Source organism: Heterocephalus glaber, unplaced genomic scaffold (genome assembly GCF_053883595.1).
Source record: "Heterocephalus glaber isolate CG9 unplaced genomic scaffold, H.glaber_assembly_v1.0 deba00000122, whole genome shotgun sequence".
In the NCBI taxonomy this organism is placed as follows: domain Eukaryota; kingdom Metazoa; phylum Chordata; class Mammalia; order Rodentia; family Bathyergidae; genus Heterocephalus; species Heterocephalus glaber.
In genome coordinates this window covers 1,592,815-1,620,400 of record NW_028258138.1, presented here as the reverse complement: position 1 = coordinate 1,620,400, position 27,586 = coordinate 1,592,815, and the positions used below count along the sequence as shown (strand labels likewise).

At 63.7% G+C, this 27,586-nt stretch overlaps 2 protein-coding genes across 3 annotated transcripts; one reads left to right on the top strand and one right to left on the bottom strand.

The window, feature by feature from the left end:
• The first annotated feature begins 333 nt into the window (after window positions 1-333).
• On the top strand, window positions 334-3,052 carry Cstb (cystatin B). The gene is made up of 3 exons (XM_004842499.4): window positions 334-520; window positions 2,403-2,504; window positions 2,761-3,052. The coding sequence occupies exons 1-3, from the start codon at window positions 455-457 to the stop codon at window positions 2,887-2,889; spliced, it is 297 nt and encodes a 98-aa protein (XP_004842556.1). The 5' UTR covers window positions 334-454; the 3' UTR covers window positions 2,890-3,052.
• A 1,735-nt stretch (window positions 3,053-4,787) lies between these two features.
• On the bottom strand, window positions 4,788-23,126 carry Pdxk (pyridoxal kinase). 2 transcript variants are annotated; one of them, XR_015450108.1, is made up of 12 exons: window positions 22,939-23,126; window positions 15,658-15,712; window positions 15,065-15,169; window positions 14,444-14,527; window positions 14,232-14,278; window positions 13,079-13,164; window positions 12,568-12,613; window positions 11,831-11,942; window positions 10,888-11,024; window positions 10,261-10,398; window positions 9,011-9,077; window positions 8,756-8,873 (listed from the first exon to the last, which is right to left on the bottom strand). XR_015450108.1 is itself a non-coding variant. In XM_004842500.4 (11 exons), the coding sequence occupies exons 1-11, from the start codon at window positions 23,023-23,025 to the stop codon at window positions 8,761-8,763; spliced, it is 939 nt and encodes a 312-aa protein (XP_004842557.1). In that variant the 5' UTR covers window positions 23,026-23,126; the 3' UTR covers window positions 4,788-8,760. The 2 variants fall into 2 exon arrangements, 1 of the variants encoding a protein (XP_004842557.1); XM_004842500.4 differs by lacking the exon at window positions 10,261-10,398 and having other exon boundaries at window positions 4,788-8,873.
• Window positions 23,127-27,586: the final 4,460 nt, after the last annotated feature.

Genomic DNA, 27,586 nt, shown 5'->3' with positions numbered 1-27,586 from the left:
AAACCCCTTCTGACCGATGGGCCCGGCGCGACTCGGCCTCCGCCCCACGTCGCCATGCACTGCCCCGCCGCTCTCCCGCGTCCACGCAGCCCGGCTTGGCAGTGAGGCCCAGGTGACCCGGCGCCCGCCTCGGCGGCAGCGCGACCCACGCCCTCATCCTGTTGCCCCGGGGGCTGCGGGCTGCCGTCTCCGCTTGGCGCCTTCCCTTCGCGCCCGACCGCGACGGGCGTCCTCCTGACTCGGCAGCAAGGACGCCGCCGCCAGGAACTTTCTCTGTGCGCGCATGCGTGTGCGCGTGTTCGTGAGTGCGCAGGCGGCCAGGCGCCTGGGGACTTCCGGGCAGGGCTGCGGCCCCGCCCCGCGGCCCCGCCCGCGTCACGAGGTCCCAGCGTTTAAATCGACCGGCCCGGCGCCTGGCCCGAAGTGACCCGTGACTGCCGAACCCGCCGCCAGGATGATGGTCGGGGGGCCCAGCGAGGAGCGGCCGGCCACGGCCCAGACGCAGGAGCTCGCGGACAAGGTGATTGGCTGGCCCGGGCGGGGTGAGGAGAGGATCAGGCGCCCTCCCGACGACCCCCGCGCCCCGCGGGGTTGGTCACCGCCTCCAGCACGGGCGGGGTGGGCGGGGAGGAAGCGGCCCAGGGGCGTCGGGCTGCGGAGAGCCACCACACCCTGTCTGGCCTTCCGCGCAGGGAAGCCTCGTGGCTCACAGGTGTGCCCGTGGGCAGTGGCTTTGCTCCTGGCGGAAACCACGCTGCAGGCACTGGGGGCGGCACCCAGGACCTCTGCACCGAGCTGCATCCTCACCCTTTCTCTTTTCATGTTGAGACCGGGTGTTGCTGTGTCACCGTGTTGCCCACGCTGGGCTCAAACTCGAAATCCTCCTGCCTCGGCCTCTCAGGGTGCTGGGGTTACAGATGTGATCACCAGGTTGCCGTGCCTTTTTCCACTTGAGAACGAGGAGAATCGAGATCAGAGCCTGACTCTGGGCCAGAAGGATACCAGGTCTTGCTTTTGGATCAGCGCTCGGGGATCCTTGTGCCCCGCAGTCCCATCTGAGCCCCCACGGCTGGCAGCTCTCAGGTCTGCGGCCTTGCAAGAAGCCCAGCTGGTCCCGCGCCTGGCCCTTGCCAGGGGGACCTGGAGCCCCTCCCCGCCGGGACGGTTCGCTGTCCTGCACCTTCCTGCCTGCACCTTGAGACATGACCTCGCTCTCCCCGGCGCTGGTTTTTGAGTGTCAGTCACGCAGCAGACTCTGCTGCGTCCCTGTCACACAGTGTGCTGTCCTAGTAGGCACAGCCCTGCCACTGCCACAGGAGCACGAGGGTGTGGATGGCCACTCACCTGCCTTGGCCCACCCCCACTCCCCCTCAGCCCTCACTGCGGGAGTCCCCCTGCCCCGTGACTCACCGCCTGCCCCTTGGTCCACTCCCTTATTTCTCCAGAGGCCGCTGCCTCCTGGTGTCTGCAGACGGGAGACTGGGTCCGAGGGGAGCAGCCTATCCGCTCTGGCGTGGTCAGCGCCCTGGCCGTGGCGGATGGCGGCCCTGGCACTTGTGAACTGTATTCATTTAAGAAACTGTTTTTGGAGCAAACTCTTTCCTCCATGGTACAGGTCGTTAGCACCTGAAGGTCAGGGACTCTAGAAAACAGACCAAGTGAGACGCTCGGTCACTGTTTTGACTCAGACTAGGATCTGCATTAGACGCAGGGGACAGGCCTTCCCCTGTGTGGGGTCCCCTGGCTTCGTGGTTTGTCTTGGCCAGAGTGAGGAGACGCCCAGCTGACCGTGGCAGAGTAGTAAAAGGAACCCAAGTGTGTCTAGGATGTGGGAGGTGGAAGGTGAAATTTAGAGATCTCAGTTTGTGGAAAAGATTCCATTTTAAAAGATGCGTTAGGCACTCTGCTCCATATCTGCAATAGACACAGCTTTTTAAAATTGCCTTATCCTTTAAATAAACGACCCTGTGGGTTTACTTCCTGGAAAAAAAATAAAAGATGAGTCAGGGCTGGCGGCCCAGCTCAGTGGTAGAGCAAGTGCCTCTCATGCCTGAGGCCCTGGGTTCAGTCCGTAGTGCCAACGAAGTAATAAATAAAAGGTTGGTTAAAAGTGCCACACAGTCTGTCAGTTGAAATGCTTGCATAGGAAGTGAAAAAAACCAATCGGGATAAATTTATATATCATGTTACAATGCAGTGATAAAAATACTAAAACGTCCTCACCCCACAAAAGGGCCAAGGACATTCTGAGCAAGCCCCAGACCTGCAGTTCAGAAGGAACTGATTTCTTCCACATCCCTGGAGCTGACCACCAGCTCACCCCTGCTGTGAAGTGACCGTGTCACGAGCAGCACTGGACATCACTTGGGGACCTGCTTAGCCCTTCCCTCCCCCACCCCCAGGTGAAGCTCCAGCTTGAAGAGAAGGAAAACCGGAAGTACTCTGTTTTCAAGGCCGTGTCCTTCAAGAGCCAGGTGGTGGCAGGGACCAACTACTTCATCAAGGTGGGTGTGGCCCCAGGGTGGTCTCAGGGCGGGACCAAGTGCCTCTGGGGTCCCAGAGCCCTCCTGGCTTTGGGGGGGTCACGGCCCCCTGGACCTGTGATGCGTGAATAAGTGCACACTGGCCCCTCCAGAGGAGGACGGCAGCTCTTGAGTGCAGCTTCAGGGTCCCTGTCCTGAGGGAGGAGGCGGGGTTGTGCAGGTGCCGGACAGCTGGGGTGGGCGGTCCTCTCCTCTCCTCACCGCCTGCTCTCTCCAGGTGGACACTGGGAACCAGAACTTCTTGCACCTTCGGGTGTTCGAGAGCCTCCCGCATGAGAAGAAGCCCCCAGTGCTGGCCGCCTACCAGACCAACAAGTCCAAGCACGACGAGCTGTCCTATTTCTAGGCCCTGCCCCACGCAGCCTGTGTTGGGGACCTCGGCGTAGAGCAGCTTCTCTTATACTGTGGTCCCAGGGTCTTTGTGTGACTCCCCTCCCAGTGAATGCTCTTAATTGTTGCCCAGAGACCTCTACATTATTGATCTTTAAATAAATATTTTTGAAGTCTTTGCTGATGGCTCCTTGTCTTGGATTTTTTTCTTCACCTCCGAAACCAGACGTGCAGAGGAAGCGTGACTCATGTTGACAGAGCTGTCCCTGGTGGGGTGACACTGCTGCTAGGCCTGGGCATCTGCCCAGCCACAGAAAAAAAAAGAAAAATTTTCACTCAAATGAAGACCTGGTCGGTTTCCCACCAGGCAAGTCCAGCAGAAAGGGCAGGTGCCACGTGGGGCTCACAAGGGGCCTGCAGCCTGTCCCCAGCAGGGGCAGAGCAGGAGCCCCGTGGAGTCTCTGTGCAGGGGGCAGTGGGGTTGAGTCGGAAGCCTCAGTAGCAGGAGGGAGCAGCATGTCTCGGGCAGGGCTGGGGGCTGCGAGCTGCCGCTGCACCAGTCTGGTTTAGGTACAAGTGGACAGAGGGGCCAGACCACTGCTAGGAAGCTGTGGTCTCTGAGCCTCCTGGCTGCCTTGAGAAGCATCAGGAGCACTGTGGACCTCTGCCAAGTTCCCTCCCCTGCTCAGAAGTCTGGCCGGGTGTGGTGGCCCATACCTATACCTATACCTCTGGGAGGATGAGGCAGGAGGATTGCACAGTTCTAGCCCTTCCTAGGCGATTTAGTGACTTAGTGAGAACCTGGCGCTAAGTAAATAGGGTTGGAGATGTAGCTCAGTGTGAAGACCCTGGGTTCAATTCCCATACTGAAAAACGGAGGAGGAAGAGAGACAGGGAAAAAGGAAGGTGCTATGTCACTTGTTTTTTTTAGAAAGGGTCTTGGTCTGTAGTTGAGACTGGCCTGGAACTCAGCAGTCCTCCTGCCTGGCCCTGCAGTGACCTGACCATCTGTCCATCTATTGATGGACTCACCGCAGCCTGGGGCAGCAGATCTGCAGGGCAAGATGGGAGGGCAACACCAGGCTCTGTGACTGCAGAGAGGGATCAGCTTGGTTTTTGGAGGCAGCTGCAGGGTGGCTGGGGCCTGGCAGTGGCTTAGGACCTTGGCACTGCTATGGCCCCATGGATGTGCCACCCGTCCTGGCACTGCGGGTAGAAGCCTTTGGTCAGGACGGGCTGTGCGCCTGACCAGTGGAACAGTGGGCAGGAGAGGACTCGGCTGCTCCATACCAGGCAGCCTCTCCGCACCCCCAGGGGCTGCCGGGGGCGGCGTGGGCTCCTTCTCTACCCTGCCCAGCACCCAGCTCCATACTCCCCCCATCTGCTGCCCCTGGGCAGGCAGAGGGCAGGACACTGGCTCTCCAGGTCTCCCTTACAAGGCAATGCTAGTGCAGGACTCCGCTCGGCAGGGCTGTGGCTCCAGCCAAGAGCGCCCAGGTGTCCCTGTGGCCGGGGCTGCTCCCCTTCCCTGCCCCGAGTCCCCAGCTCCCACGATGTAGCCAGCAGCATGTGCACTCTGCAGAGGGCCCGGAAGCCTCTGCTCACCATCCCTGCCTCTCCTGGCCTCTGCGGCTTCCCACAAGCTAAGAGCATGGCAGGGTCACCATCCAAGCGCAAGGAGCAGAGACACTGGATGGCAGGCCACGTCTAAAGCAGCCCTCAGGCCCAAGGGTGCGGCAGAGCAGAGCTGGGAAGCGGTCCCCCTGCAGGAACCCCCAAAGTGAGATCAGAGCGCAGGCTCGGAGGGCTTGGCCGTGCCCTTTCCTGCAAGGGCAGCCGGGGGTCAGCTCGGCTTGGCTGGCCATGCGGCGCCGCACAGCTGATGTGGGACAGGCAGAGAGACCGTGGCACTGCCACAGTTGCATGACAATATTTATTTGTGGATGATCACATAAGCCAACAGGAGCAGCACAGCACAGAGGCCTACTCAGCAGAGCGGAGGCATGTCACAGACACGGGGGCGCGGGGTGGGCAGGCTGCGGGCCCCGACCACTGACTGCAGCAGGGCCTGCGGGTGACGTGTGCTTTGCCCACCAGGCGGAGGAGCCTCCCAGAGGCCGGGCCTTGTCTCCCCGTTGGTCCCGTTCCCAGCGACAGCTCCACACCGGGGGCTGCAGCCCGAAGCCGAAGCCCTCATAGTGTTGCCCGCCCATGCCCGTCCTCCAGGACCGCGTGGGGCAGGCGAATCCCTTCCATCCCATGCGCACAGCCACACAGAAACCAGCTGCCCGGGCCCCCACTGCCCTCTGGGACACCGGCAGGCTCTGCTTCCTGTCCTGCCGGCCCCAGCCCACTCGCTCACGCCCAGAGCCAGGGCCCTAGTGACAGCACAACTCCGTGGCCCAGCTCCAGACGGGACGGTGCTGCCGCTCGCCACCACCAGGCACAGCAGTGCTCCCCGCTTCCCCCGTGCACCCCGGCCAGGTGGCCAGCGAGGGCCTGTCCCACCCAAGTGGCGTCCAGTCGCAAAAAGACCAGGAACAGCCCGCTTCCCCCGTGCGCCCCGGCCAGGTGGCCAGCGAGGGCCTGTCCCACCCAAGTGGCGTCCAGTCACAAAAAGACCAGGAACAGCCGCGGGAGCTGGGGGGGGGGGGAAGGAGGAGAGGCCTGGGCACTGCGGCCGGGCGCCCTGCGTGAGGACCAGGCCTGCTCAGCTCAGGCAGCGGGGATCTTTGTGAACCCTGTGCATCTCCAGCCACCTCTCGGCCTTCCACTCACAGAAGTTTCACCCCACAGTGGCTGTGTGAGCGGAGGACCGCAGTGGGCTGCACCGCGAGGCCGACTTGGAAGAGACTTGGTCTCACCAGGCTTCGTGCACGGAGGGCAGAAAGGGTCTGCCCTGTGCTGGAGACGGGCACAGCCCGGCGCTCCCTCCTGGCCGTCACAGCAGGAGGGTGAAACGCGCGCCAGCCTGCTCAGTGTGCCGGGCACAGAGCGGTCTGGGGACACAGAAGAATCCACCTAGAAACCTGGCTGCCCGCACACACACGATCATGCGCCCGTAACCCCAGCACGCAGGAGGCTCGCAAGCTCAAGGCCTGCTGGAGGGAGTTGGTGAGATCCCAGCAGAACATTTACTGAGAGCCCAGATGTGGCCCAGTGCTCCCTGGGTTCATCCCTAGTACTGCAAAAGGCAAAACAAAGAACATTTTAAAAGTCCCCCAGAAGGGCAGGGAATCTACTCGGCTCACTCGCCCACCTCTGGCTCGAGGCGACCCCTGCTGGTGGAGGCGGGGAGTGCATGCCAGAGACAGGTTCGCACTCCTTGTGCCCAAGTTCAAGGGTTCCCTGGCCAGGAGCTCACCCGAGACCTGCTCGCCCAGGACCTGGCCTCCCAGAGCCGCCTGCCCCAGGCCCCGGGCCCCAGCCGCCCTGTGGCCAGCACCCATCCATGTGCTCTTCCGACACACCGGCTCTCCTGCATGGGGCCGTGTGCAGCACTGGAGGGGTGGCCCTTCTGCCTGGCAGTGGGGGGGTGCCAATCGCTGACAACACCCTGGGGGCGGATGGAGCCCCCAGGAAGCCACCCCCGCTTTGTGCCCTCTGCCACTCAAGCTCCAGCACCTTTCTCTGGCCCCCAACAGGGATAGGACAGAAGCCCGGGGAGTGGCTCGGATGGGGATCCTGACCCCCAAGCAGGTGACCCCGTGAAAGGGCAGGGCGGGCAAGGGGAAGAGCTCCAGGGGCCAGAACACTGTCACCTCCTGGCTCAGTGCTGTCCTGGGAGAGGGCATTGGGGTCAGGAGCTGCCCTGGAGCCAGTGACCTGGCAGCCTGCCTTCCTCAGTGACGGCGAGACGCGAGCTCCGACCCGGCCCCGACTGGGGACGGGATGGGGTGACCAGCACCGCAGGGACTTGGGGGGCTGTGCTGGGCAGGGCCCCTCTGCCGTAAAGCAGCCCCCTCTCCCTGCAGTGCAGCAAGGCGGGGCCTGCCTGGTCCACTGAAAAACTAAACGTTTTAAAAATTGGAACCAACAACTTCAAGACAGGACATGAAAGGAGGCATCTTGTTTACAATCTTTGATAGAAACTGCAAAAGGACTGAGCGAGGCACAGTTACCTTGGCAGGACGAGACAATGATTTAAAATTGACTAAAAAGACCATATTCGTCCGTTCCTTCCTACGGTCTGGATTAAGAAAACATTAAAATCCTGTCTCCTAAGAATAAGCGGGCAACAGGGGCTGAGAGCTTTCACCTCAAGTGAGTCATCCCCACTGTGTGTTACTATGGACACTGAGAGAAAAGGGGGCTCCAACCTGGACCCAGAACTCCCACCAGCGCTGGCCGCCACCACCGCCTTTCGCAATGGGAAACTTCGTGTGGACCAGGACGTCCCTGGGTCGGGCCACACGTCCCGCGGAACAAGCCCAAGGGAGCCGGGCTGCAGCCTCACCACGCGGAGAGCCCACGCCAAGGGCGCAGCCGGACCTGCTTCTGAGCACGCGCACGCCCTTCTCTCTCCTCCCTCCCTCCCTCCCACCTGTGGTGTGGGCCCAGTGCTGCCCACGGGGCTGCACCCTGGTCCCCAACATCGTTCCTGCCCAGGTCCCTGCTTCTCAAGACCCAGCCCCACTTCCTCCTGCTCAGTCCGTGGACCGGGGCTTGGCCTCCCTGTCCCCGAGGCTTCGCAGCTGAGGAAATGGGCAGTTCCGGTTCTGCAGGAAGCTCTCTGCAGGGTGCTTGTCACCACACTGCTGAGCACAGCTCAAGGGACTTGGCATGTCAGGGCCCAGCCCCACACCCACGCTGCGGCCAGGGAGGCCAGGGACGGGCAACACGCACCCGGGAGACACACGGTTCTCTCTGCGCTGCAGAGAAGGAGCAGACGGAGGGAGACAAGACAAGACAGGAGGGGCAGGGCGCCGCAGCCCTCCCTGCCAGGCACCGGCCAGGCCCCCGCCCCCGCCCCAGCGGAGACCAGGAAACGCCTGTCCACACTGGGCCCAGGGCCTGGCCAGGAGCACTGCAGTGGCCTGGAGGCACAGGGAGGGCTGCGCTGCCAGGAGGCGTCTTCCTGCCAGACACTCTCGGGGAGCGGGGAGGCCGTGGGACGCGGAACAGGGACCCGGGCACCTTTCCTGGAGCCGGACTGGCCCACGGCTCTCGGGACACTCTCAGGAGAGCCCAGCTCTGCCTCCCAGAGGCAGCCAGCGCTCACTCCTTCCCACTCAGTGTGCCAACAGTGCGGGAACCACGCAGCGCCCGGCCCAAGCCCCCTCAGGGAACCCAACCAAGACACCCCAGCTCCCGGTGCCCGTGTCACACCGGCAGCACGTCCCTCTTGGGGCGTGGCAGGTGCCTAGGAGCCACCCCAAGTCTCGGGGAGTCCCGCTGACACCGTGAGTCTGCTGGGCCCAAGTCCCTGCCACGGTGACCACAGGGCAGAAACCTACAGTCCGGGGGCTGCGTACAGGGGGCGCCCCAGAGACCCAGTGGGCACCAGACAGCGACAGATTCTAACGCAAGGACAGACGGGCAGAGACCAGGGTGGCAGCACACAGACCGGGGTGATTCTTCCGCAAGCCTCGGCCACGCCTTACTTACGACAGAGGCCGCCGGGCAGCAGGCCAGCCACTGCCCCAAGCCACACCTCGGGGGACGTGGGGAGCCTGGGCCTGGGAGGGCGGAGTCTGCGCCACACCTGCGGGCTGCTCTGGGGCCTGGCAGGGACGACTGGCACGATTTTCACGACGGAGTGGGCGACACCCAGCTCTCACGAGGGGACGAATGCTGAATTTTGGTCACGGCTCTAGGGCAGACATCACAGGTTCACAGGGACAACACGAGACAGCAGCAGGCTGCGAGTTCGGGGCGAGCACAGCCCTCACAGCATGGTGGCCTGGACGACGATCTCCGGATCCTCGATGTCCTTCTTGCTCTGGACCATCCTCAGCTCCAGCTGGGCCGGGCTGGGCCTCTGTCCTTCCCCGGCCTGGGCTGCAGAACGACAGTGTCAGGGTCGGTGGCTGGGGTCACAGCTTGGTCCAGGTCCCCTCCTGGCCTCTGTGTGCAGTGCAGGCCGCCTCCTCCCTCCCGCCTGTCCGTCTGTCCCCAGGCCGAGCGCAGTGCGGTACCTTTGGCGAACCGGATGGTCCTCTGCAAAACGTGGTGCATGGCGGACACGGTCTTCTCACAGGCCACCTGCAGGGAGAGACGCTGTGCTGGCCACCAGGCCCCTCCCACCTGCTCCAGGGAGTGGCTCCCAGCAGAGGGCCAGGCCCTGGCCCCTGCAGCATGGCCTAGCGGAAGCAGCCGTGGGGAGCCGCAGTGGGGTGGCCAGGGTCCCCAGGCAGGCGAGGGCCTTGGGTCGCTGGGTGCACTGACATCAGAGGAAACCCAGTGTGGCTCCCTTCCTCTCCCTCTCTGCCTCCGCTGGCCACCACCGGCCCAGAAGCAACGGGGCTGACCCAGCAGGGATGGAACCCGGGCTGAGAGGCGAGTGCCCCCTCCGTATGCACCTGTGACCTCTAGGCGTTTCCTTTGGTTTTGTTTTCCTGAGACAGGGTCTCCGTGTGGCCTAGCCTGTCCTCACACTTCTGCTGACCCTCTAGTCTCAGCCTCCCCAGGGCTGGGATCACAGGCAGGCGCCACCACACCTGGCAAACCTCAGCGATTTTGTTAGGCTGACGGAAAGCCACTCCGTCAGCACAGGCCCTGCACACTATGTCGTCTGCTTCCTGTGCCCTGGAGGCACTGGGCAGGAAGGGGCCGTTGCAACACTGCCTGGCATGCGGCAGGCACATGCCCAGGGTTCCTGGAGTCAGTCAGCTCTAAAGACTGTACGGGAAAAGTGCTCAAGCCTGGGATGCTGTCTCAAGGTCAAAGGCCTGGGAGGCTCAGCCCAACCCCACGACCCTGAGCTGGCGGAGCAGGAACTGGCCTCCTCTGGATGCCAGCCAGCAAGTCTCCTGCAGCCAGGTACACCTGCGGGCCTGGCTCAGTGCTGCCCTCTAGGGCAGCTGGAGGGATGCACAGCAAGGGACAGGTCTGGCCTTCAGCTCAGGGTTCGCCGCGGGCTGGTCCCAGGCAGGCCACTGTCCTGCACTGTAATCCACCTCTTCATCCTCGGCCAGCTGACCTCGGGGACAAGCGCCCCAGCCCGGGGATGTGGTCCCTGGAGGTTCCCACAGGGTCAGGTGGCGTCCTGTGAGGCCACTGCAGACTCACACTCCTCACCCCTCTCTTCCCGAGTGTCCCCAACAGTGAGGGAGGTATGGGGCCTTTCTCCTGCCCTTCCCGCTCTAAGGGACAGGAGCCCCATGCACGCCAAGGGCTGTGCCCAGGGCCAGCGTGCAGGGCGGCTTTCCGGTAGTTCTTCACTTGCCAGTGCCAGGCTGGGAGGCAGGGCGGTGCGTGCTGGGCTGGCACCTCCGGGCCCGCTTGGCTTTCACAGCACCGAGGGACGCACAGCTGTCTGCCATGGTGCTGGACAGGACGGTCTGAACAGTGCTCACAACGCAGCCTGCTCACAGTGGGGCAGGAGAGCAGAGCACTCAGCGATGGCACTGTAATCAACCCCTGTCCCCACTGAACGACGCACCCCAAAACCCAGCCTGAGACCCTGAGCCTCATCACAGTGGCCCACTCTGCCCAGCACATCCGAGTGGTCAGCTGGGTTCCACGTGAGGGTAGAGCGGGGGTGAGGCGAGCAGACCAAGCCAGACGGCGTCTGTGCCAGGCCCTCCTCACCCTTCGCAGCCCCAGCCTCCTGGGCCCCTGCCGCCCACAGGCCCAGGGCAGGGGCCCTGGGGACCACGCTGCCCTCTGCAGGCAGTGTGAGGCTAACAGGGTGCAGCTGCGGGGCCTGAACCCCGAGGGTCCTGCGGGCCAGGCCACACCCCACTTCCCAGGATGGGAGGCAGAGACACACTGGCAGGATGAGTCCTGTGCTCACCCCCCCGCACCTGTGAGCAGCCCCCCGCAGGAACGGTGGGGACGGCGGGGCTCTGACCTTCAGATTGTTGGGGTGCTTGTGTGTCCAGGCGAGCAGCATGGCGGCGAAGAGATCCCCGGTACCCACGAAGACGGCATCCACCTTGCGCATCTCCATCCGGATGCGCTGAGTCCCGGTGGAGCCGTCCGGCCTCCCTGGAGGGGAGGGGTGGAGCTGGTCAGCGGCCCCTGGACTGCCCGGGCCCCCGACCTGCAGTGTAGGGGTCACAGAGCCTGGGGGCCTCTGCCAGGAGCCTGGGCTCAGAGCACATTCGGTGTTGCTGCCACCCCTGTCCCAAGGGAGACACTGAGAAACTGGACCCTCAGGGCCATCAGGACGGCCTTGGGGATGCTGGGCAGCCCGCCGAGACCAGCAGTGCTGAGCCGTGTACTGCCTGGCTGCGTGTGGATGCTTGTGCTTGCGCGTGTGTGCAGGGCCACTGGGAGCACTTGCTGGGGCAGGGGCGTGGACACTGTGGCCGTAGCTTCCGTGCCACTGTGGCACGGTTCAGAGGATGAGGTGGGGCATCTGCACGGCGGCCACATGGCTGAGCGGAAGTCGCTCTGGGGGGCTTGGACCTCCACAGACCCAGCGCCGTGTTGTGCTGCGTGCAGCGTGGACGTCTGAGGGCTCGGCCTCCCTGGTGGCCACAACACAGACCCCGTCCTGCACCCACCTCAGCCTCAGAGCCAACGGGAGCTCTGGAAATTACCCACTCACTGAGTGTGGCGTCATCTTACCCTACTGAGCAAAAGCGTTTCCTTCAGTAGCAGAGATTAAACACAGGGCCTCTGCACTAAGCCAGGCCTTTTGGAATTTTTGTTTTGGAGACAGGGTCTCCCTAGGTTGCTCAGCTGTTCAGGATGGAACTTGTGATCCTCCTGCCTCAGCCTCCCAGAGTGCTGGGATCACAGGGGACTGACACCTAAAGCTGGGCAGTGCAAGGCGGCTGGGCACTCACGGGTCCTCTGGCTGCCCAGCGCGATCAGGTAGTCACTGCCCTGAGGGGAGGGCAGGTCGGAGCTGGTGATGACCACGGTGTCGGGGCCCATGGAGTGCAGCACGTCCATCACCTGCGGGCGGCGGGCGGTGATGAGCTCGGGGAGGCCGGGTGGCTGCCACCCTCACCGCACTCGGGCTGGGGTCCAGAGACCCAAAGCCGGGCCTCGCCTGCTGCAGAGGCTGAGAACAGGAAGGGGCGGGGCCCGGGCTGGAACAGCAGGGTCTCCCAACCCGCCCTGCGGCCCTGGGCAAGGAGCCAGGAGGTGTGGCCCCACATCGGCTGGGGCGGCCCCTCTCCAAGCTGACTTTGTCTTTTTCAGTGCTAGGACTGAACCCAGGGTCCTCGCACTGAGTGACATCCCCAGCCCCTTACTCTTTATCTGGAGACAAGGTCTTGCTAAGTTGCCCAGGCTGGGCTCAAACCAGCGATCCTCCCGCCTCGGCCTCCCAGGGTGCTGTGATGACAGGTCCCCATGCCTGGCTCCAGGTTGGCTTTCCTGGCCTCATGAAAGCTCCTCAGTACAGCTGCCTCTGGCTGTGCATCAGCCCCACCACACACACGCACGCACACACGGCACTCACTACACACCAACCACCTGTGTGCATGCTCACACCCAGCCACTCAGCGCTGCACAGGTGCCCCCTGGGGCACGGCACCAGCAGCACCAACAGCACTGTGGGCCTGGGGGTCCTCACCGCCAGTGCCTCCTCCTGGGTGCGGATCCTCCTGCCGCTCAGCAACCTGGAACACAGGCGAGCAGGGTGCATGAGTCCGGGGCTTGCCTTGGCCTGGGCCTTGGGTGCGGGGTCAGAGCACAGTGCGGTTTTCATCCGCTGCACCTGGGCAGGTCAGCACTGTGACCCCCGGCACCAGCAAGGGTGACAATGAGGGACTTGGAGGACTGCAGGCAGCCCACACATGCCTGGAGGTGTCACCCCTCCTGTGGATGTGCCCAGGAAGGGAAGCAGCCCAGGGCCAGGCCTGCAGGTGAATCAGGGCCAGGGCCAGGGACCCAGCCTGGGTAACAGGCAGTTCCTCCTTGGTGTGTAGTTCTGAGTAAGTCAGGGGCCCCCAAAAAGGTGGGGGAGAGAGAGAGAGAGACCCAAAGCAGTGCCTCATCGAGGAGGATGCTGCAGGGCAGCAGGGCCGGGACCAGAGCAGGCTGCACACGGCTGCCCGGAGCCCTCCAGGGCTCCATGTACTCACTCGGCCTCGAACTGGTTGGGCGTTATGATGTCTGCCACCGGCACCACCTTCTCTCGGTACACGGGAAGGAGGTCCTCTGGGACGTACTGTGGGACGGGGGACAGGGCGGTCGCCACACCGAGGGAGAGGGCAGCGGAGCACGGGCTCGGCCCCAGGACCCCAGCACCACGGCGGGGACAGACAGTCGGTCAACAGGCAGGGCTGGGGCTCTGGGCTGCGGTGGGGTGGCAGCTGGGTGGGAACAGCGCCAGCTGGCTCCAGGAGCTCTCGGGCGCCTCCGCCCATGGCCTTCACTGTGCCGTGAGCTACACGCTGGCACCTGGGCCCCCAGCAAACACCGCACGGCTTTCCTGAGCACCAGAGCTCTGGGAAAGGACCCCACGCCCCAGCCCTGCGGGGTCTGGAGGGAGCCGGGTCGCTCTGGGCCACGTCCCCAGGCACCGGACCAGGGCGCTCCCCGAGCCCCGCAACCCTTTCCCTACGCAGGTTTCCCACTGACCTGACCCTGACCCTGACCCTGACCCTGACCCTGTCTACACCAGCCTTGGCTGATTCTGCCCAGGAGGCTGGGTCCACGCTGAACTGGACAGCGCTTCCCGGGCCTGCTGAGACTGGCGGGGAGCAACACGGGAACAGGCTGGGCTGGGGCCCAGGGACAGCCTGCCCTCCCGGCCGCCGCAGACCCCACCCACTGAGCCTGCGGATCCAGCCAGCACAAGTCACGTGACAGTGGCCGGCGTTCTGCGGCCGGCTCTGAGGCGGCCGTGAGCTTGGTCCATCCCCATGGTGGAGGACAGGCCCCCAGGGCCCACCTGCCCGTGTCAGGGGCCGGGCCACCGTCTGCTGCTGTTTCTCACAGCTCCTGAGCTCAGAGAGGTGTCTGCACTTTTCAATGATTGGGGGAAAACCCAGAACGGAAACCTCTGGTGACACAGAAAGCTTCAGGAATTCAAGTTCAGGGCCCGCTGGGACATTTCAGGAGACAGCCTCGCTCGTCTTGGCTGCTGGGCCACACAACGGCCGTTGCTGGTCGCCCGCCCACAGCAAGGGCGAGGGGCTGGGGTCCCTTCCTTCCGGGAGCCCCTTGCCTCCTTCAGAGTGAGCTTCCCCACCCGGGCCCCGCTCCGCCCTGCCGGCCGCGCCCGCTGCTCACCATGCGGCCTCTGCCATCCCACTTGTCGCCCATCACGGGGTCGCACACTGTGGAGACACCGCGCGCCGTCAGCCCAGTGAGTTGTGTGCCGGGAATGGGCTCCCGTGGGCCCCAGGCGCAGGGCACAGCCGCTCTGAGCAGACACCCGAGACGAGATGGGCCCTCGCCCTGCCCGGGTGCCCGGGGCCCATGAGGCGCAGCCCAGCACCCACCGTACACGAGCCGCGAGTTCTGCTGCCTCAGCTCCCGCACGATGTCCACCACCATGGACAGGAAGGACGTGTCCCTCGTGTAGCCTTCGGAGGGAAACCAGCGATGGTCTGAGAAGGGCACGAGGCGGCGGTGGCACCACCCAGGCCACCCTCGCGGGGGCTGCGGACATGGCCTGGGAGCCGGGCCTGGGCCAGCACCAGGTCCCCACAGTCAGAGTGATGCAGGGAAAGCGCACACTGCCCAAGGCAAGCAGAGGCTTTGGTGGTTCGGTAGTGGGGTGACAAGGTCTCTCTAAGACATAAGATGGCCTGGCTGGGTTTGAACTTGTGATCTCCTGCCTCAGCCTCCAGAGTGCTGGGATGACAGGTGTGCATCACCACGTCTGGTTCCATAAAGTTTTAAACGAAGGGACTCATGATCGGCGGATGACTACACTTTTTTCCTGTTTGTTTTCCACTTCCAATAGTAAACATGTCATTTAACTGAGGACAGGAAGATGATGTCGCTAGCTGGGGACTTCGCGAGTGCGCTCACCCTGCAGGTGGTGGCGTCTCCCGCTCTCGCAGCAGCATGCCCCACTCCCACCTGCCTGCTGCGTGGCAGCCCCACGGCAGCCTCACCCGTGAGCACGTAGTCATACTTGTTCACACCGTTGAGCTTCAGGCCTTCGTACAGCTCCTGGAGCTCGCTGGAGTTCAGCACCTGGCCGTTCCAGTGCGTGTAGCCTGCGGGGAGCGGACCCCAGGCTGGGAGGCCACGTCAGGGCCCGGGCAGCCTGGCCAGGCTCACACACACAGCCATCCTGACCCCCACTGCGGTGGCCCGCGGTGCCCCACCTGTGACCTGCATCAGCGCTTCAGGGACCGCGCAGGCACCTCCAGCTCACAACACAGAGGTGATACAAGCAAGTCCTCCCATGCCGACTCAGGCCCCAGATGGCCGTGGCCCAAGGGCACACGGCTGTGCTCCCGGGGGCGCTGTGCCACTCGCCTGTCTAGCAGCCCCACCCGAGCAGATGCGGGCCGGGCGGTGCCCACCGAGTCCTGTGCCCCCATGGGCCAACCGGGGCCCCCGTGATGGCAGGAGGAGCCTGGAGGGGTGCAGAGCTCTTCCCACCTGGGGGCCCCCAAGAATTACAGGGTACCTCAGGAGGCAGCCCGCCCCATACCCGCCCCATCATGCTCCGCCCTCGCACACCACGCCAGGGCCTCACCTGTGTGGTTGGAAAACTGGACTGAGTTCACCGCATCAATCTCGAACCCCAGGACCTGTAAGACACATGGCAGGGTGCAGCGTAAGCAGCCGGCCTTCGTGAAAGGCACCGGTGTGGGGCAGGAGGGAGCAGTGCCCCAAGCCAGGCGATGGGTTTCTGCCCCTCTTCCCATAGGAATCATGCGGGAACAACCAGCCGAGAGCCACAGGGGCCCACGCGGCACAGGGCTCCATGAGCTCCACACCGCACCCCAGGCCAGGACGGCGAGGGAGTGGGGCCACCTTTGGGGAGGTGGTTTCCAGCCTGGCCTCCGGACGACAGTGGCCACTCCTGTCTGCTGGGGAGGGGAGGCTCTGCAGGGCCCAGTCCCCCCCAGTCACAGATGAAAGACCACTCCCTGCTCCGGCAAGGGGCTCTGCCAGGCCCAAGGGGCCTTTGGAGCCGTGCGGGACCCCAGGGTCACTCAGGGACTCTAGTCAGGGGGCTGCATGCGCTGGCATGCTCATTCATGGCACACGAAGCAGCTTTCTGGAGAAAACCACAAGCTACGGGTCACCGAGGTAGTTCAGAGGCAGCACTGAGTTAAAAGGCTGATTTTCAAAGTTTTCCAGCACAAAAGGGAAGAGAGAGATGTCTAAGCGGCTGCATGTCCCTGAGCCACCTGAGTGTGAGCCACAGTGGCCGAGGGCCCCGGGAGATGTGCCATTCTCTCCGAGACCCAGCCCTGGAGGTGTGGGCAGCAGGCGTGGGAGCAGAACACACCGTAGCCACCACTCCACGGAGCTGCCCGGCACAGAAGCAAGGCCTCCAGTCCAGGCCCCATGTGCAGCACGGGGGAGAAGCCAGGGTCCCCATCCCCACGGTGAGGAGGCTCAGCAGGAGGGCAGCAGGGAGAGTGGGCGCAGTGCACCCTCGGGTGCCCCACTAGAGCCCTGGGCCTGGCGCAGGGCCTGCCACGCAGCTTGAGCTCTTGGCCTTCTGGAGTCGGGGTCCTGACAGTCCTGACGAGGACCCAAACCTGCTGCTGGCCACACCACAGGGGGCTTCCGATCCCGTTCCCAGTGCTCAGGACCCTGGGCTCCTGCCTTAGGACGGCAGGAGCAGCCACCTCCCCTGCCTGCCGGCCCGCTCGGCCCTCCTGGTGCAGCCTCCTTCCTCACAGCTCAGCCTCGGTGCTCCCTGTGGGCCGCTCCGTGGGCTGGAAGACCTTGCCTGCTCTCCCGCCACATCTCAGCCGCGCCGTGATGGTCGCAGCCGTCCCTCGTCCCCCCCAGAGGGCTGACTCCCAGGCAGGTCTCGAGGCTGCCCTCAGGCTGCGGGGGGGCTGGGGGGGTCCAGGGAAGAAGGCCCAGCCCCTGCAGGTCAGAGGGGCCGGGGCCCAGGTGGGCGGGGCAAAGGCAGGCCTGTGAATACTCTCGATGCTGTCACCTCTTCCGGGTAAATGTGGCACAGAGCCTGGGTCCCCCCTCGCCAGAACCCTAAACAAGAGAACAAGGGAGCTTTGCAAGGAAACAGCAAGGAGGCAGGGGAGCAGGAAATGGCCCTTCGGAGTGTGCAGTTCTGCTGAAGCCCAGACCTCAGAGGGTGGTGGGCGAGGGCCTCCAGGGCGAGGGCCGAAGGCCAGGGGCAGGGAGGGACAGCGAGAGGCAGGGGTGGAGAGACTGAGCGAGTGTGGCAGGAAAGCTCCAGGGGTGGCGGATAGACAGACCGCGAGGCCCAGGAGGCCTGGAGCCGGTGATGGTCCACACGTCAGATTCTCCAAGCGCGCCCACCCGCTGAGCGGCGCCTGGCAGATTCGGGCTTACTAGGGCCAGCCTGACCGCTGAAGCAATGAACCGATGAGCAGCCTCGCTCCCGCGGGCTGACGTGACGCTCTGCCAAGGCGCCTGCTGGGCTCTGGGCGGCTCTGGCTGGCCCAGCTGCGGGGCTGCAGCTCCGATGGCAGAGCCTGGAGCCAGGGACATGGGCCCCGCACACCCTGCCAGGGGCCGCTGCCCACTGTCTCTGGGCGTGCAGGTGAGGAGTCCTGAGCGGAGCAGGCATCTCTTTCCAGCTCTGCCACTGATCACTCACTGGCAGTATCACCAGGCGGTTCCAACATCTCCAGGGCCACCCCCCAACTGGACCTGCGGACACGGCCACTCAGGAGAGGACCCACTGACCCCAACCACCCCCCGCAATGCCATCACTGCCCAGCAGGGGCTCTGCCGGGCACTGCCTGGGACCGGAAGGGGAAGCCTGGCTCCCTCCTCCTCCCCAGACAGAGACGTCCCTGACCGTGGGCAGCGGAACCCGCCCTGTGGTCCCTGTCACCTACAGAGCTGCCCACTGAGGAGCTGACCCGAGTCTGACGCTGTGCTGTCCTGTGTGCGTGGCTGACGGGATGGCATTGGGCCATTCCAGCCAGTGTACTGTGCCCTGGGCCACTCACCTGGTTTCACAGGAAACCCCGGACCCAAGGACTCTAAGGGAGGAAGCCACGTGGCCCCCGTTCAGCAGAACAGTGACCTCTTCCCAGGACACCAGCAGGTGGGTCTGACCCAGTCACAGGATCCCCTAGGGACAGGGGTGACCCACAAGTGTGGAGAGAGGCCGCAGGGATTGGGCGTGGGCCACATGACCTGGAGGGCAGTGCTCACAGCCAGCGCCCCGCAAGGCTCATGGTTCTTATGCCCAAGGCGGACCTCAGGAACCTCAGCCGAGCTGACTGCTCCACAGGACGACGCTGTGCCACACAGCGAGGCTCCGCCACCTTCTCCCAGGTCGCAGGGACAGGTCCACACCGGGGGACGGCCCTCCCCACCCACATTGGCTTCTAACCCTCACCAGTGTACAGGAAAAGATGCAAACAGCACTCCCTCGGCCGGGCATGGTGCTGCCTGCCTGTGATCCCAGCACTGGAAGGCTGAAGCAGGAGGATCATGAGGGGTAGGGGGGGAACAGAGGGAAAGACAGAAAGAGAGGGGGAGGAGCGGGAGGGAGCAAAAAGAAGAGGGAGAGGGAGACTCATTTTCAGAAAAGGAAGAGGAAGCGCGTGCTGGGTAAGCCCAGGGCAGGGAGAAGAGCGAGCAGGGACCAGGGCAGCCCCCGTCATGCGCATGCCTGCGGTGCTCCCACCCTGCACAGCACCGCTCATGAGCCCACCCGTGCGGCGCCCTGAAGCCCCAGCCTCTGAGCGGAGGCCAAGACCCTGGCCACGTGTCCCCAGTCAGAGCCCAGCAGCCCACAGCGCAGCCTCAGTCCCGCCTTCCTGCGGATTCACACTGCTGGCCACTGACTTTGTGAACCCCAAAGGGCTCTGAACCAGCTGGGTGTGGCGCACGCCTGCCATCCCAGCACTCTGGGAGGCTGAGGCAGAAAGACTGCAAGTTCCAGCCCAGTCTGGGCAACTTAGTGATTTAGTGAGACCCCCGTCTCAAAATACAAAAAAGGGCTGCGGATGCAGCTCAGAGCAAAGGCCCTGGCTTCAATCCCGGGCTGAAAAAGCAGAACAAAACAAAAGCCCCCGACCTCGGCGCCTTCTCGGCCTCCCCCACACTCGGCAACACTGAGAAGCCCTGCAGAAGTCGGTGTGGTCCCGGGAGGGGGCGGAGGGAGAGACGACTACATCCACCAGCTCTTGCTGTGTCAGCCGGTCTCAGCGGGGCCCCCGAGGAAGGCCCACCGGCCAGGCCCAGGCGGGTGGACGAACAGAGGGGCGGGCGGACGGCAGGCGGCGCAAGCTCAGGTGGGCGGAGCTCGGAGCCCAGGGGCCTGAGGGCCAGGGATCCACCCTGAAAGCTTCAGAGGGCTGCGCCTGGGCACAGCGGTCCCTGCAGACCGGAAGGCTGCGGGGCCTGGGAAGGGGCGTCCGCCCGCCCAGGACATGTGCCCCCCCCGCCGCCCCGCCCGCTCTCGGTGACAGGCCTGACGCTGCGGGCTGCGGGGGCGCCAGCTGCTGCTGCACACTCCCAGTGGCCCTGCTCTGCATCACCAGCCCTGTCACCAACCCTCCCGGTGAGCAGGCGGGGGCGGGCACGCAGTATCCCCTCCTGCTCCCCTCCCAGGGCGGGCGGCTGGGGAGCCCTGGACTGCAGCCCAGCAGAGAGGCGGTCCTGGGTCACTGGACCAGCCAGGAAGGAGGGAGGGTCTGCCATCACCCAGAGCAATGGTGGGGGCCGGGTCCCCAGGGCCCTGCTACCATCCTTACGGGCCTGCACCACAACTCGGCCCAGCTGTCCTTCACGGTCGTCTCCAGCCCAGGTACACAGACGGGACCCAGAGCCGGGCACTGAGCTGCACCCTCAGCTCGTTCTAATTCTGAGGCAGGGTCTCACTAAATTGCCCAGGTGGAGATGGCACCTATGATCTCCCACCTCAGCCTCCCAGAGTGCCACGATTCCAGGTGTGCACCACGAGGCTCGGCTTCCAAGGAAACAGACTGTGCCCGCCATGCACCTCCCTGCCCTGGCTTACCCCACGACCCGGCTCACCTCCCCCAGGGGTGCACCCGCCCCACCGGCTCGGTCTGGCCCCACCTGTGGGTTCTGGTGCCCACTGCCAGGACTGTGGTGCCAGGCAGGCCCTGCCCAGGACCACACTGCACAGCCGCCAGGGCAGGGGTCATAGCCCAGCCACAGAGGGTCACCGGCTGAGCCAAGGCACAGGCTCCGGAGGCTCCCAGATCCCAAGAACCGCACCAGGCAGAGCTGTGGCCACCACCCTGCCTGCCACTCACAGGTGCCTCAAGCACCCAAGTAGCCAGCAGAGGGCAGCAGAGCTGCCCAGAGGTGGCCGAGGTGGTTCTGTCCAAGTCCTCAGCCACAGCGCCCGCACCACCTGTCTGGCCCCACGACGGGTTGGCGGCTCCACCAGGTGCCAGCACCCACCCAGGGACCTCGCCCCATGCCGGAGAGTGGCCCCATGGGCGGCCCTGCCCTCCCCACCACCACGGCTCCCTTGGTCCTGCTGCCAGTGTGCCCAGGTCCCCTCCACCAAGGGCCTGGCTGCTCCACCGGTGTCCCCATCAGGGAGGAGCAGGCACAGTGAGGGACCCAGGCTGCCAGGCCACGGCTCTCGGCCCATGTGCCTGTCTGTCCTGCAGGTGACCACACTTGGGCTCCCCACACAATCCTGAAGCCTTCTCTTGAGGTCCTGAACCTCGCTTTGTCCACAAAGGTCCCCGCTCTGGCAGACGGTCCCTGGTGGGGCCCACCAAACGTCACAAGGGCCCTACGCAGCTCTAAAGGGGCCTAGTTTGAGGCTTAGCAGGAGGCTCGGAAGTGCGTGAGGAGCCGTCCTTTTGGAAGGAGAGGGCATGGTTGGGCATGATCCCCAAGCTGTCCAGACAGCCCCTCTGAGCCCAAAGACAAGCGTCCTTGAGAGGAGAGGGGACACAGGGGAGAGGAGAGGGGACACAGGGGAACGGCCACGGGACAGACAGAGCAAGGCATCACCAGCCAGGGCCCTGGGGGCAGGTGCTCCTTCGGGGGGGCAGGGCCTGCACACTGTGGCTTCAGACTTCAATTTCTGTCACAAGCCACCCAGTCTGTGGCAAACTCAAACGGGACCCAAGGTCCCTGGGCCCCCATGCAGAGTGGGGCCGGCAGGATGAGGGCCTGTCGGGGAGGCTACACAGACCCTCGGGGCTCAGGAGCTCCAGCGCCCAACGCAGACAGCTCTGAGGTCTCCTTTTCCAAGAGATAATGGGCTGGGGATGCCACAAAGCTGGCAGAGTTCCATCCCCAGCACCACAATAAAACGGGGAAAACAGTCCTGGTGGCATCTTGGGGGGCGGCAGGCAGGAGGGCACCCCAACTTCAGCCACCCCTTCCCTTTTCTTCCCCCTACCCTACAGTTTTGGGCCAGAGTGGCAGGAAGTCTCCCCCTCCAGGGAGGGTCAGGTGGGCCTGGGTGGGGGCAGGAAGACCAGGAGCTCTGCCAACCCTGGGTCATTGTGCACGGCGCCACCTCCCACCAGCACTGGTCACATGAACACATTCTCTTTGGCCACTGAGGTTCTTGGACTCCCGCCCAGAAACAAAAACTGTAGAAACAGGGTCAAGGTTCCGCCCTCAGCCAGAGCAGGTGGCTGCCTGAGGGGACTCGGCAGAGGCGCAGGCAGAAGGCTCGGAGGCGGGGTTCTGACAGTCCAGGCTGCTGCTGTCCGTGGGAGCTCCTGGCGGTGGTGCCCACTGCGCCCAGCGCGAAGGGCTCAGGGAGCCATGAACCCCACCCAACAGCAAAGGGCTTCAGGGTAGGCTCGCAGTCCCCGGCTGGAGTTCCAGCACGGCACACACACTGCACTGCCGAGACTCGCCCAGGTCTGTCTCTGTCCTAGAGGCCATCTTGCTCTTTCCTAAGTTTTCTTTCCCCATGTGTAACCACACGGACGACACTCTGGACTCGAGTTGGGCGGCACCGTAAAAGAACCTGAACAGACCACACGGTCTCTTCTCCTGGCCCTGGACTTTAGGGGGTGCTGCCCAAGGGGCTTCCTGCTGCAGACCCCAAGGCCATTTGCAGCTCCAGCCACGCCCAGTCCTTTGGTGCTCTGGGAGGCTGCAGCCCCACCCATCCCAACGCTTCCCCTGCCCGAGGGTCTCAGGTAAGGATACTGAGACCCCAGATAAGAACAGCTCCGTCCTCGTACTCGGGAGGCTCCACCCAGGTGGTTGCAGAAGGAGCTCTTACCAGCCTGCTGGGGGTCCCGGGGAGCCGAGGAAGAGAGCAGCAGGTGAAGGGAGGGGAGGGGACAGAGGCCCAGGCCTGAAGGGGCTGCTGTGCCAGGTGGGCGGGGCTGCTCAGGGCACCTTTGCTCGCAGCTCAGTCACCTGAGCGACCTTGCCTTACCACTCCTTCCCTGCCACGACCTCCCGTCCGGGGAGCCCCGCCGCCCCAGAGGCGGCCGGGGGGCCGTAGCCAGTGTGGGCGAAGCTCCTACACTCCCAGCGGGGGCCACGCAGCAGCCGCGTCCTCCTGCACTAGAACCCGGGGCTCTCCAGCCTCCGCTGGGCAGCCTCAGGTGTGCCCGGACTCCGCTTCCTGTCTGCAGGGCCAGGACGCCCAGGTGCTGGCGGGGCCGGGACCCAGGCACCTGGGGAAGGTGGACGGTGCAGGGGGCCTCGGCCAGGCGCGCTCTCCAGGGCCAGCGGCCGCGCCGGGAGCCCAGGTGCCGGCTCGCCAGCGATGGGAGGGCGGGGGCGACCCTGGCCACGCGCGACCCCGTCCCGCCGCCCCCGCGTGTCGCCTGTCGCGGCCGCAAGGTCACGGCTCGCGCGGGGGTTACGTAACGGAGCCCACCTGCAGCGGGAACGTGGCCGCCCGGTTGCCCACGTAGCCGCGGACGACGTGGCTCTGGATGGACAGCACGCGGCAGTCCCCCTCCATGCCGGGCGGCGGGCTCGGCGCGGTGGCTCGGCTCCGATCGGCGGTGGCTGCGGCGCGCAGGCGCTCGGGACGCGGCCGCCGCCTCTGACCTCAGCGCGCGCGCGGCGGGAGGTGGCAGGGGCGGGACCCAGCGCACGCCCCGCCCCTAGAGCGCACGTCGGCGAACCAGCGCGGCGACGGCGCGGAAGGGCGCGGCCTGGAGTTCGCCCCGCCCCCGGGAGCTGGAGGCTACCCCGGAGCCCGTGTCCCCGGCTACCCGCGCCTCAGTTCCCTCTGGAGGGCTCCGGCGTCGCGCGCCCCTCCTGAGCCATGCAGACTGCACACTCCCCAGCCCGTCCTCGCCCCTCCGGCGCCCACATCCCAGAGCGCCCTGGGACCCGGTGTCCCCTGCACCCAAGCCCCGCCCGCCGGGCCCGCACCCCATCTGGGCCCGGCGTCAGGTGACCCGGCCCGGCTCAATGCTCGGGAGCAGCCCTCAGCGCTGCAGGTAGCTGACTTGGGTGGAACTTAACAGGCAGCCAGAGAGGGGTGGGCCCTCCGGGTCTCAGGGCGAAGGGAGACACCAGGACGGTGCTGCGGACGAAACCGAAGAGCCGGGCTGACGGTGGAGAGGCCGCAGCAGGCCCGGAGCCCCTAGACACGAGGCAGCTTGAGATTGTGCAGTGGTTAGCAACGCCTCATCCACCGGCCCAGGTAGACCCCCCCCCCAACCCACGCTCCCTCCCTTTCTAGGAACGCCTTTGTTCTGTCTAGGATTAGAGATTATAGATAACGGCTGTGGTGGTGCACGCCTGTAATCCCTGCACTCTGGAGGCTGAGGCAGGAGGATTATCCCAAATTCAACCCAAGCCTGGGCTACATAATGAGATCCAAAAAACCAAAAATAAACAAAAAGAATTGTAGATAAATTGCAGTTAACGAAGCTCACCATAGGCCCCTGCTGTGTGCCTTGTTTCCCTACTGCATCAATCTTAGCCAAGCGATTATACTTGTAACCCTAGTGGGGGTTATGCTGTGCCCACGTTGTGGTTTTGCTGTATAAAGTGCCCCTGACAAAGGGGGTGCCCCTCCGTGGTCACCCACTTGGGGCCCCTCCTGGAATCCCAGGACCTATTCTTATTTCCAATAAAACTCTGCCACCCTCCTCCTTTGGTTCATGACTTCATTTCACAATGTTGTGAGTCTGAGCAGCCGCAGGGCTGGCGGTGCTCGGGAACGGACGTTTCCTAGCAGATGTTTGCATCGCAGTCAACTGCTGATCAGCACCAGGGAGTCCATGCACCTCTGCGTGTGAGCTCAGCTCGTGCATTCCCACTCCACGTCCGTCCCGTGTGCCTGTGGGTCACAGGCCGCAAGCCCGGGGCGGCAGAGTTGGTGACCGTGCTGCTGCCTATGAGGCCAGGAACCCAGTGGCCAGGCGCTGACCACTGCACTACTGCCCCTTTCTCCCCTGGCCCTAGCCATGCTCTGGGGATCCCATGACTGCACCCTCTGCCCCTGCCTGGTTCACCCCTTCCCTCTTCCATCTGCTGCTGGGGCTTCTCCCCTCTCCCTGGGAAACCCTCATACACACCACACCCACCCTGGCCTCCCTGCCTCTGCCCTGCCACAATTTTAGCCCAGGTAAATCCAAAGCACCCAGAGAGAAGAGCGCAGAACCCTGTGTGGCCTGGGTCCCCCCTTCAAGTCTGCCTGGGGTCACCTCCTCGGGGACACCTGTGTACACTGGGTGTTAGGGGCTGGATGGTGCCCTCAACCCCCAAATCACAGGTTGGAGCCTCACCCCAACCCCTTGGCCTGCAGCCTCTGTAGACATCTTCATGAGAAGGTGAGGTCCTCAGGCTGCCCTGACCCAGTTCGACGGACCATGGAACCTGGGCAGGGCATGGGGAGAAAAGGACCACATCAGCCTAGGACAGAGGCTGGCTCAAAGTTCCAGCCCTGAAGAGCCCATGCGGGCAGTGTCATTGTGGACTTGAAGTCTGATTTCACTGCAGCATTCCGCCTGTCTGCGCTGGTCCAAGGCTCCTGTCACTGGCCCCAAGGGACATGCTGGCCTTAGAGGACAAATGGGCTCAGCTCAGTTTGTGATGTTTTGTGCCTTAGATTTCCAGAGGCTTTTCCGGTTCAGCAAACTAGAGACTGTCCGCAGGTGTCTCCCTGCCCGGTGCTCTGTCTCCGGCCTGGGCAATGAGGAAGGGGGAGTGAGACTCAAACACAGGCAGGGACCGATGCGGTCCCCTCATCCCTGAGGTGGTGGCTGAAGGAGTCCAGCAACTGGCACCACCCAAGGCCGGCCAGAGGCCTCTTAGCCCCTCCACCCCATGCCTTCACCCGCTCATGATGTATAATCCAGGGCAGTGAGGCCGGGTGACCAGGGCCAGACCCCACCGGTCCCGGGCCCTCTCCAGCCCTGTCCCTGGTGCAGCCACAAACCCTTCCCAGCCCCTTTTTGCTCCCAAACCTGGGAGTCCTCAGCCGGAAGGAGAGTCACCAGTCCCATCTAACCCTGGTGGCCAACTCGGAGTCACTCAGAACATCTCGGCCTTAGGGATTTTTCTCCACATGTGTGCAGCACTGGGGGTTGAACCCAACATCTTCACACTGAGCTCCAGCCCCAGCTCTGTTTTTTTTTCCCCAGCTCATTTTTATTTTTTTAAGCTGCTAAGTTTCCCAGACTGGGTTTAAACTTTCAACCCTCCTTCCTCAGCCTCCTGAGTTAATTCTGTACAAACCAAGGCCACAGCCTCATGACGTCAAAGAATGAAACTAGGCAAAAGGAGGAAGTTAGAGAGTGTTTATTGGGAGTAAGGAGAAGGAAAATAGCTCCTGGATTTCCTGGAGGGCCCTGAGAGAGTCACCAGTGTCCCTGAGACCCTTGGCTTCTCAGGGCTGAGTGGAGCATGGGATTCGCTCAGTCATTTAGGGGCCCCCTGTGCCGGGTGGCTCTGTGGATTCAAAGTGGCCACTTGGAACTCAGGCTTCTAACCCAGCATGCAGGGTTTAAAGGAACCTGGGGCTTTAAGGAAAAGCTGGTTATTTTGCACTTTAAATTCCTAGAGGCTCAGAAGTTTAGCAGGGAGGGCTGCATTCCACGTGGCCTGAGGAAGCTCCCGCTGGGTCCAAAGTCCTACTTCACTGCCTGCCATTCTTTGAATTCTTCTTTGTTTTTTTGAGACAGGATCTCCCTCTGTGTTCCACGCTGGCCTTAAACTTGCAGCAGTCCTCCTGCCTCTGCCTCCTGAGTGCCTGGGAGTACAGGCCAACTCCATCATGCCAGGCTTAGTTATTTAGGAGACTGGAATCACCTTTTGCTTTCTTCTTGGGAATAGCCAAGCCTTTGTGGGGAGGGAAGGGAACCGGGGATTGAACTCAGGGACATGCTACCACTCAGCTACACCTCCAGCTCCCCTTTTTGTGGCACGGAAATTGAACCCAGGGTCTTCACATTGAGCTAATCCTCAGCCCCTTTTTATTTCTTTAATTTTCTATTTTTTATTTTTTTATTTTTTGGTACCAAGGATTGAACTCAGGACCTTGTGCTTTCAAGGCAGGTGGCAGCACCACTGAGCTAAATCCCCAGCCCTTATTTCTTTAATTTTGAGACAAGTTCTGGCTAAATTGCCCAGACTGGGCTCAAATGGAAGATCCTCCTGCCTCAGCCTCCCAGCGTGCGGGGATTACAGGTGTGCACCACCACGCCTGGCTTCTAGTCCTTTTCGTTCATTATGAGCCTTGGCCTTGTTAAACTGGCCAGGCTGCCTCAAGCTAGTGGCCTCCTGTCGTAGCCTCTCGAGCAGCTGGGCAACGGGCGTGCGCCACAGCCCCAGGCCGAGCCGCTCTGCCTCCATCTCACTATGGCTGGGCCAGGGCTCGGGCTTTCGGGCACCTGCTCTGCCCTGAGCCCCACTGCAGCCTCCTCCCACACCAAGACACCCAGGCTTAGAGCCCTGGGAGGCCGCTCCGGAGTCGCACCCTCCTCCCCCAGTGAGAGTGACAGCGTCAGTCCTCCCTCGGCATGTCTGGCCAGCCTCGCCCGGACCTCGGCTCCCTCACCCCTTCCAGAGAAACAGCCGCCTCCGGCCCACAGTCTTGGAACCCAGCAGAGCCTCAGGCTGGGCCTGCTGGGCAGAGTGCACGGTGACTGAGGAGGAAGAGGGCCTTGCCCTCCCTGGGCTCATCTTCCAGGCTCAGGGTCCCCATCGAGCCAGAGGGTGCTGTCCCGATGGCCTGGGGTCCACCCATGCCCACTGTCCCGCACCCACGGGTGTCCAGCACCCTGTGTTTCTCTGAGAACGGAAAAGAAACCCTGGTGCACTAGGGCGACTGGAAAGACTGCAGCAGACGGCGAGACGGGCATTCCCAGACTCCTGGGATGGTGGGATGTGTTCTCTTTTTTTGGCGGTGGTACTCGGGGTTGAACCCAGGGCCTTTGCACTGAGCTTCATTCTCAGCTCTTGTTTATTTTTTATTCTGAGATGGGATCTTGCTAAATCACCCAAGCTGGGTTTAAAGTTGCAATCCTCCTGCCTCAGCCTCCCAGAGTGCTGGGATCACGGGT

What these genes read in the sequence shown, in the direction of transcription:
- Pdxk (XM_004842500.4), bottom strand. Translation starts at nt 23,025, where the DNA reads ATGGAGGGGGACTGCCGCGTGCTGTCCATCCAGAGCCACGTCGTCCGC. An exon ending in GAACTCGCGGCTCGTGTACG is followed by an intron (nt 14,279 to 14,443) that starts GTGGGTGCTGGG and finishes GTGTCTCCACAG; the next exon opens with TGTGCGACCCCGTGATGGGC. An exon ending in AGCACCCCAACAATCTGAAG is followed by an intron (nt 9,078 to 10,887) that starts GTCAGAGCCCCG and finishes CTCTCCCTGCAG; the next exon opens with GTGGCCTGTGAGAAGACCGT.
- Cstb (XM_004842499.4), top strand. Translation starts at nt 455, where the DNA reads ATGATGGTCGGGGGGCCCAGCGAGGAGCGGCCGGCCACGGCCCAGACG. An exon ending in CGCAGGAGCTCGCGGACAAG is followed by an intron (nt 521 to 2,402) that starts GTGATTGGCTGG and finishes CCCCACCCCCAG; the next exon opens with GTGAAGCTCCAGCTTGAAGA. An exon ending in GGACCAACTACTTCATCAAG is followed by an intron (nt 2,505 to 2,760) that starts GTGGGTGTGGCC and finishes TGCTCTCTCCAG; the next exon opens with GTGGACACTGGGAACCAGAA.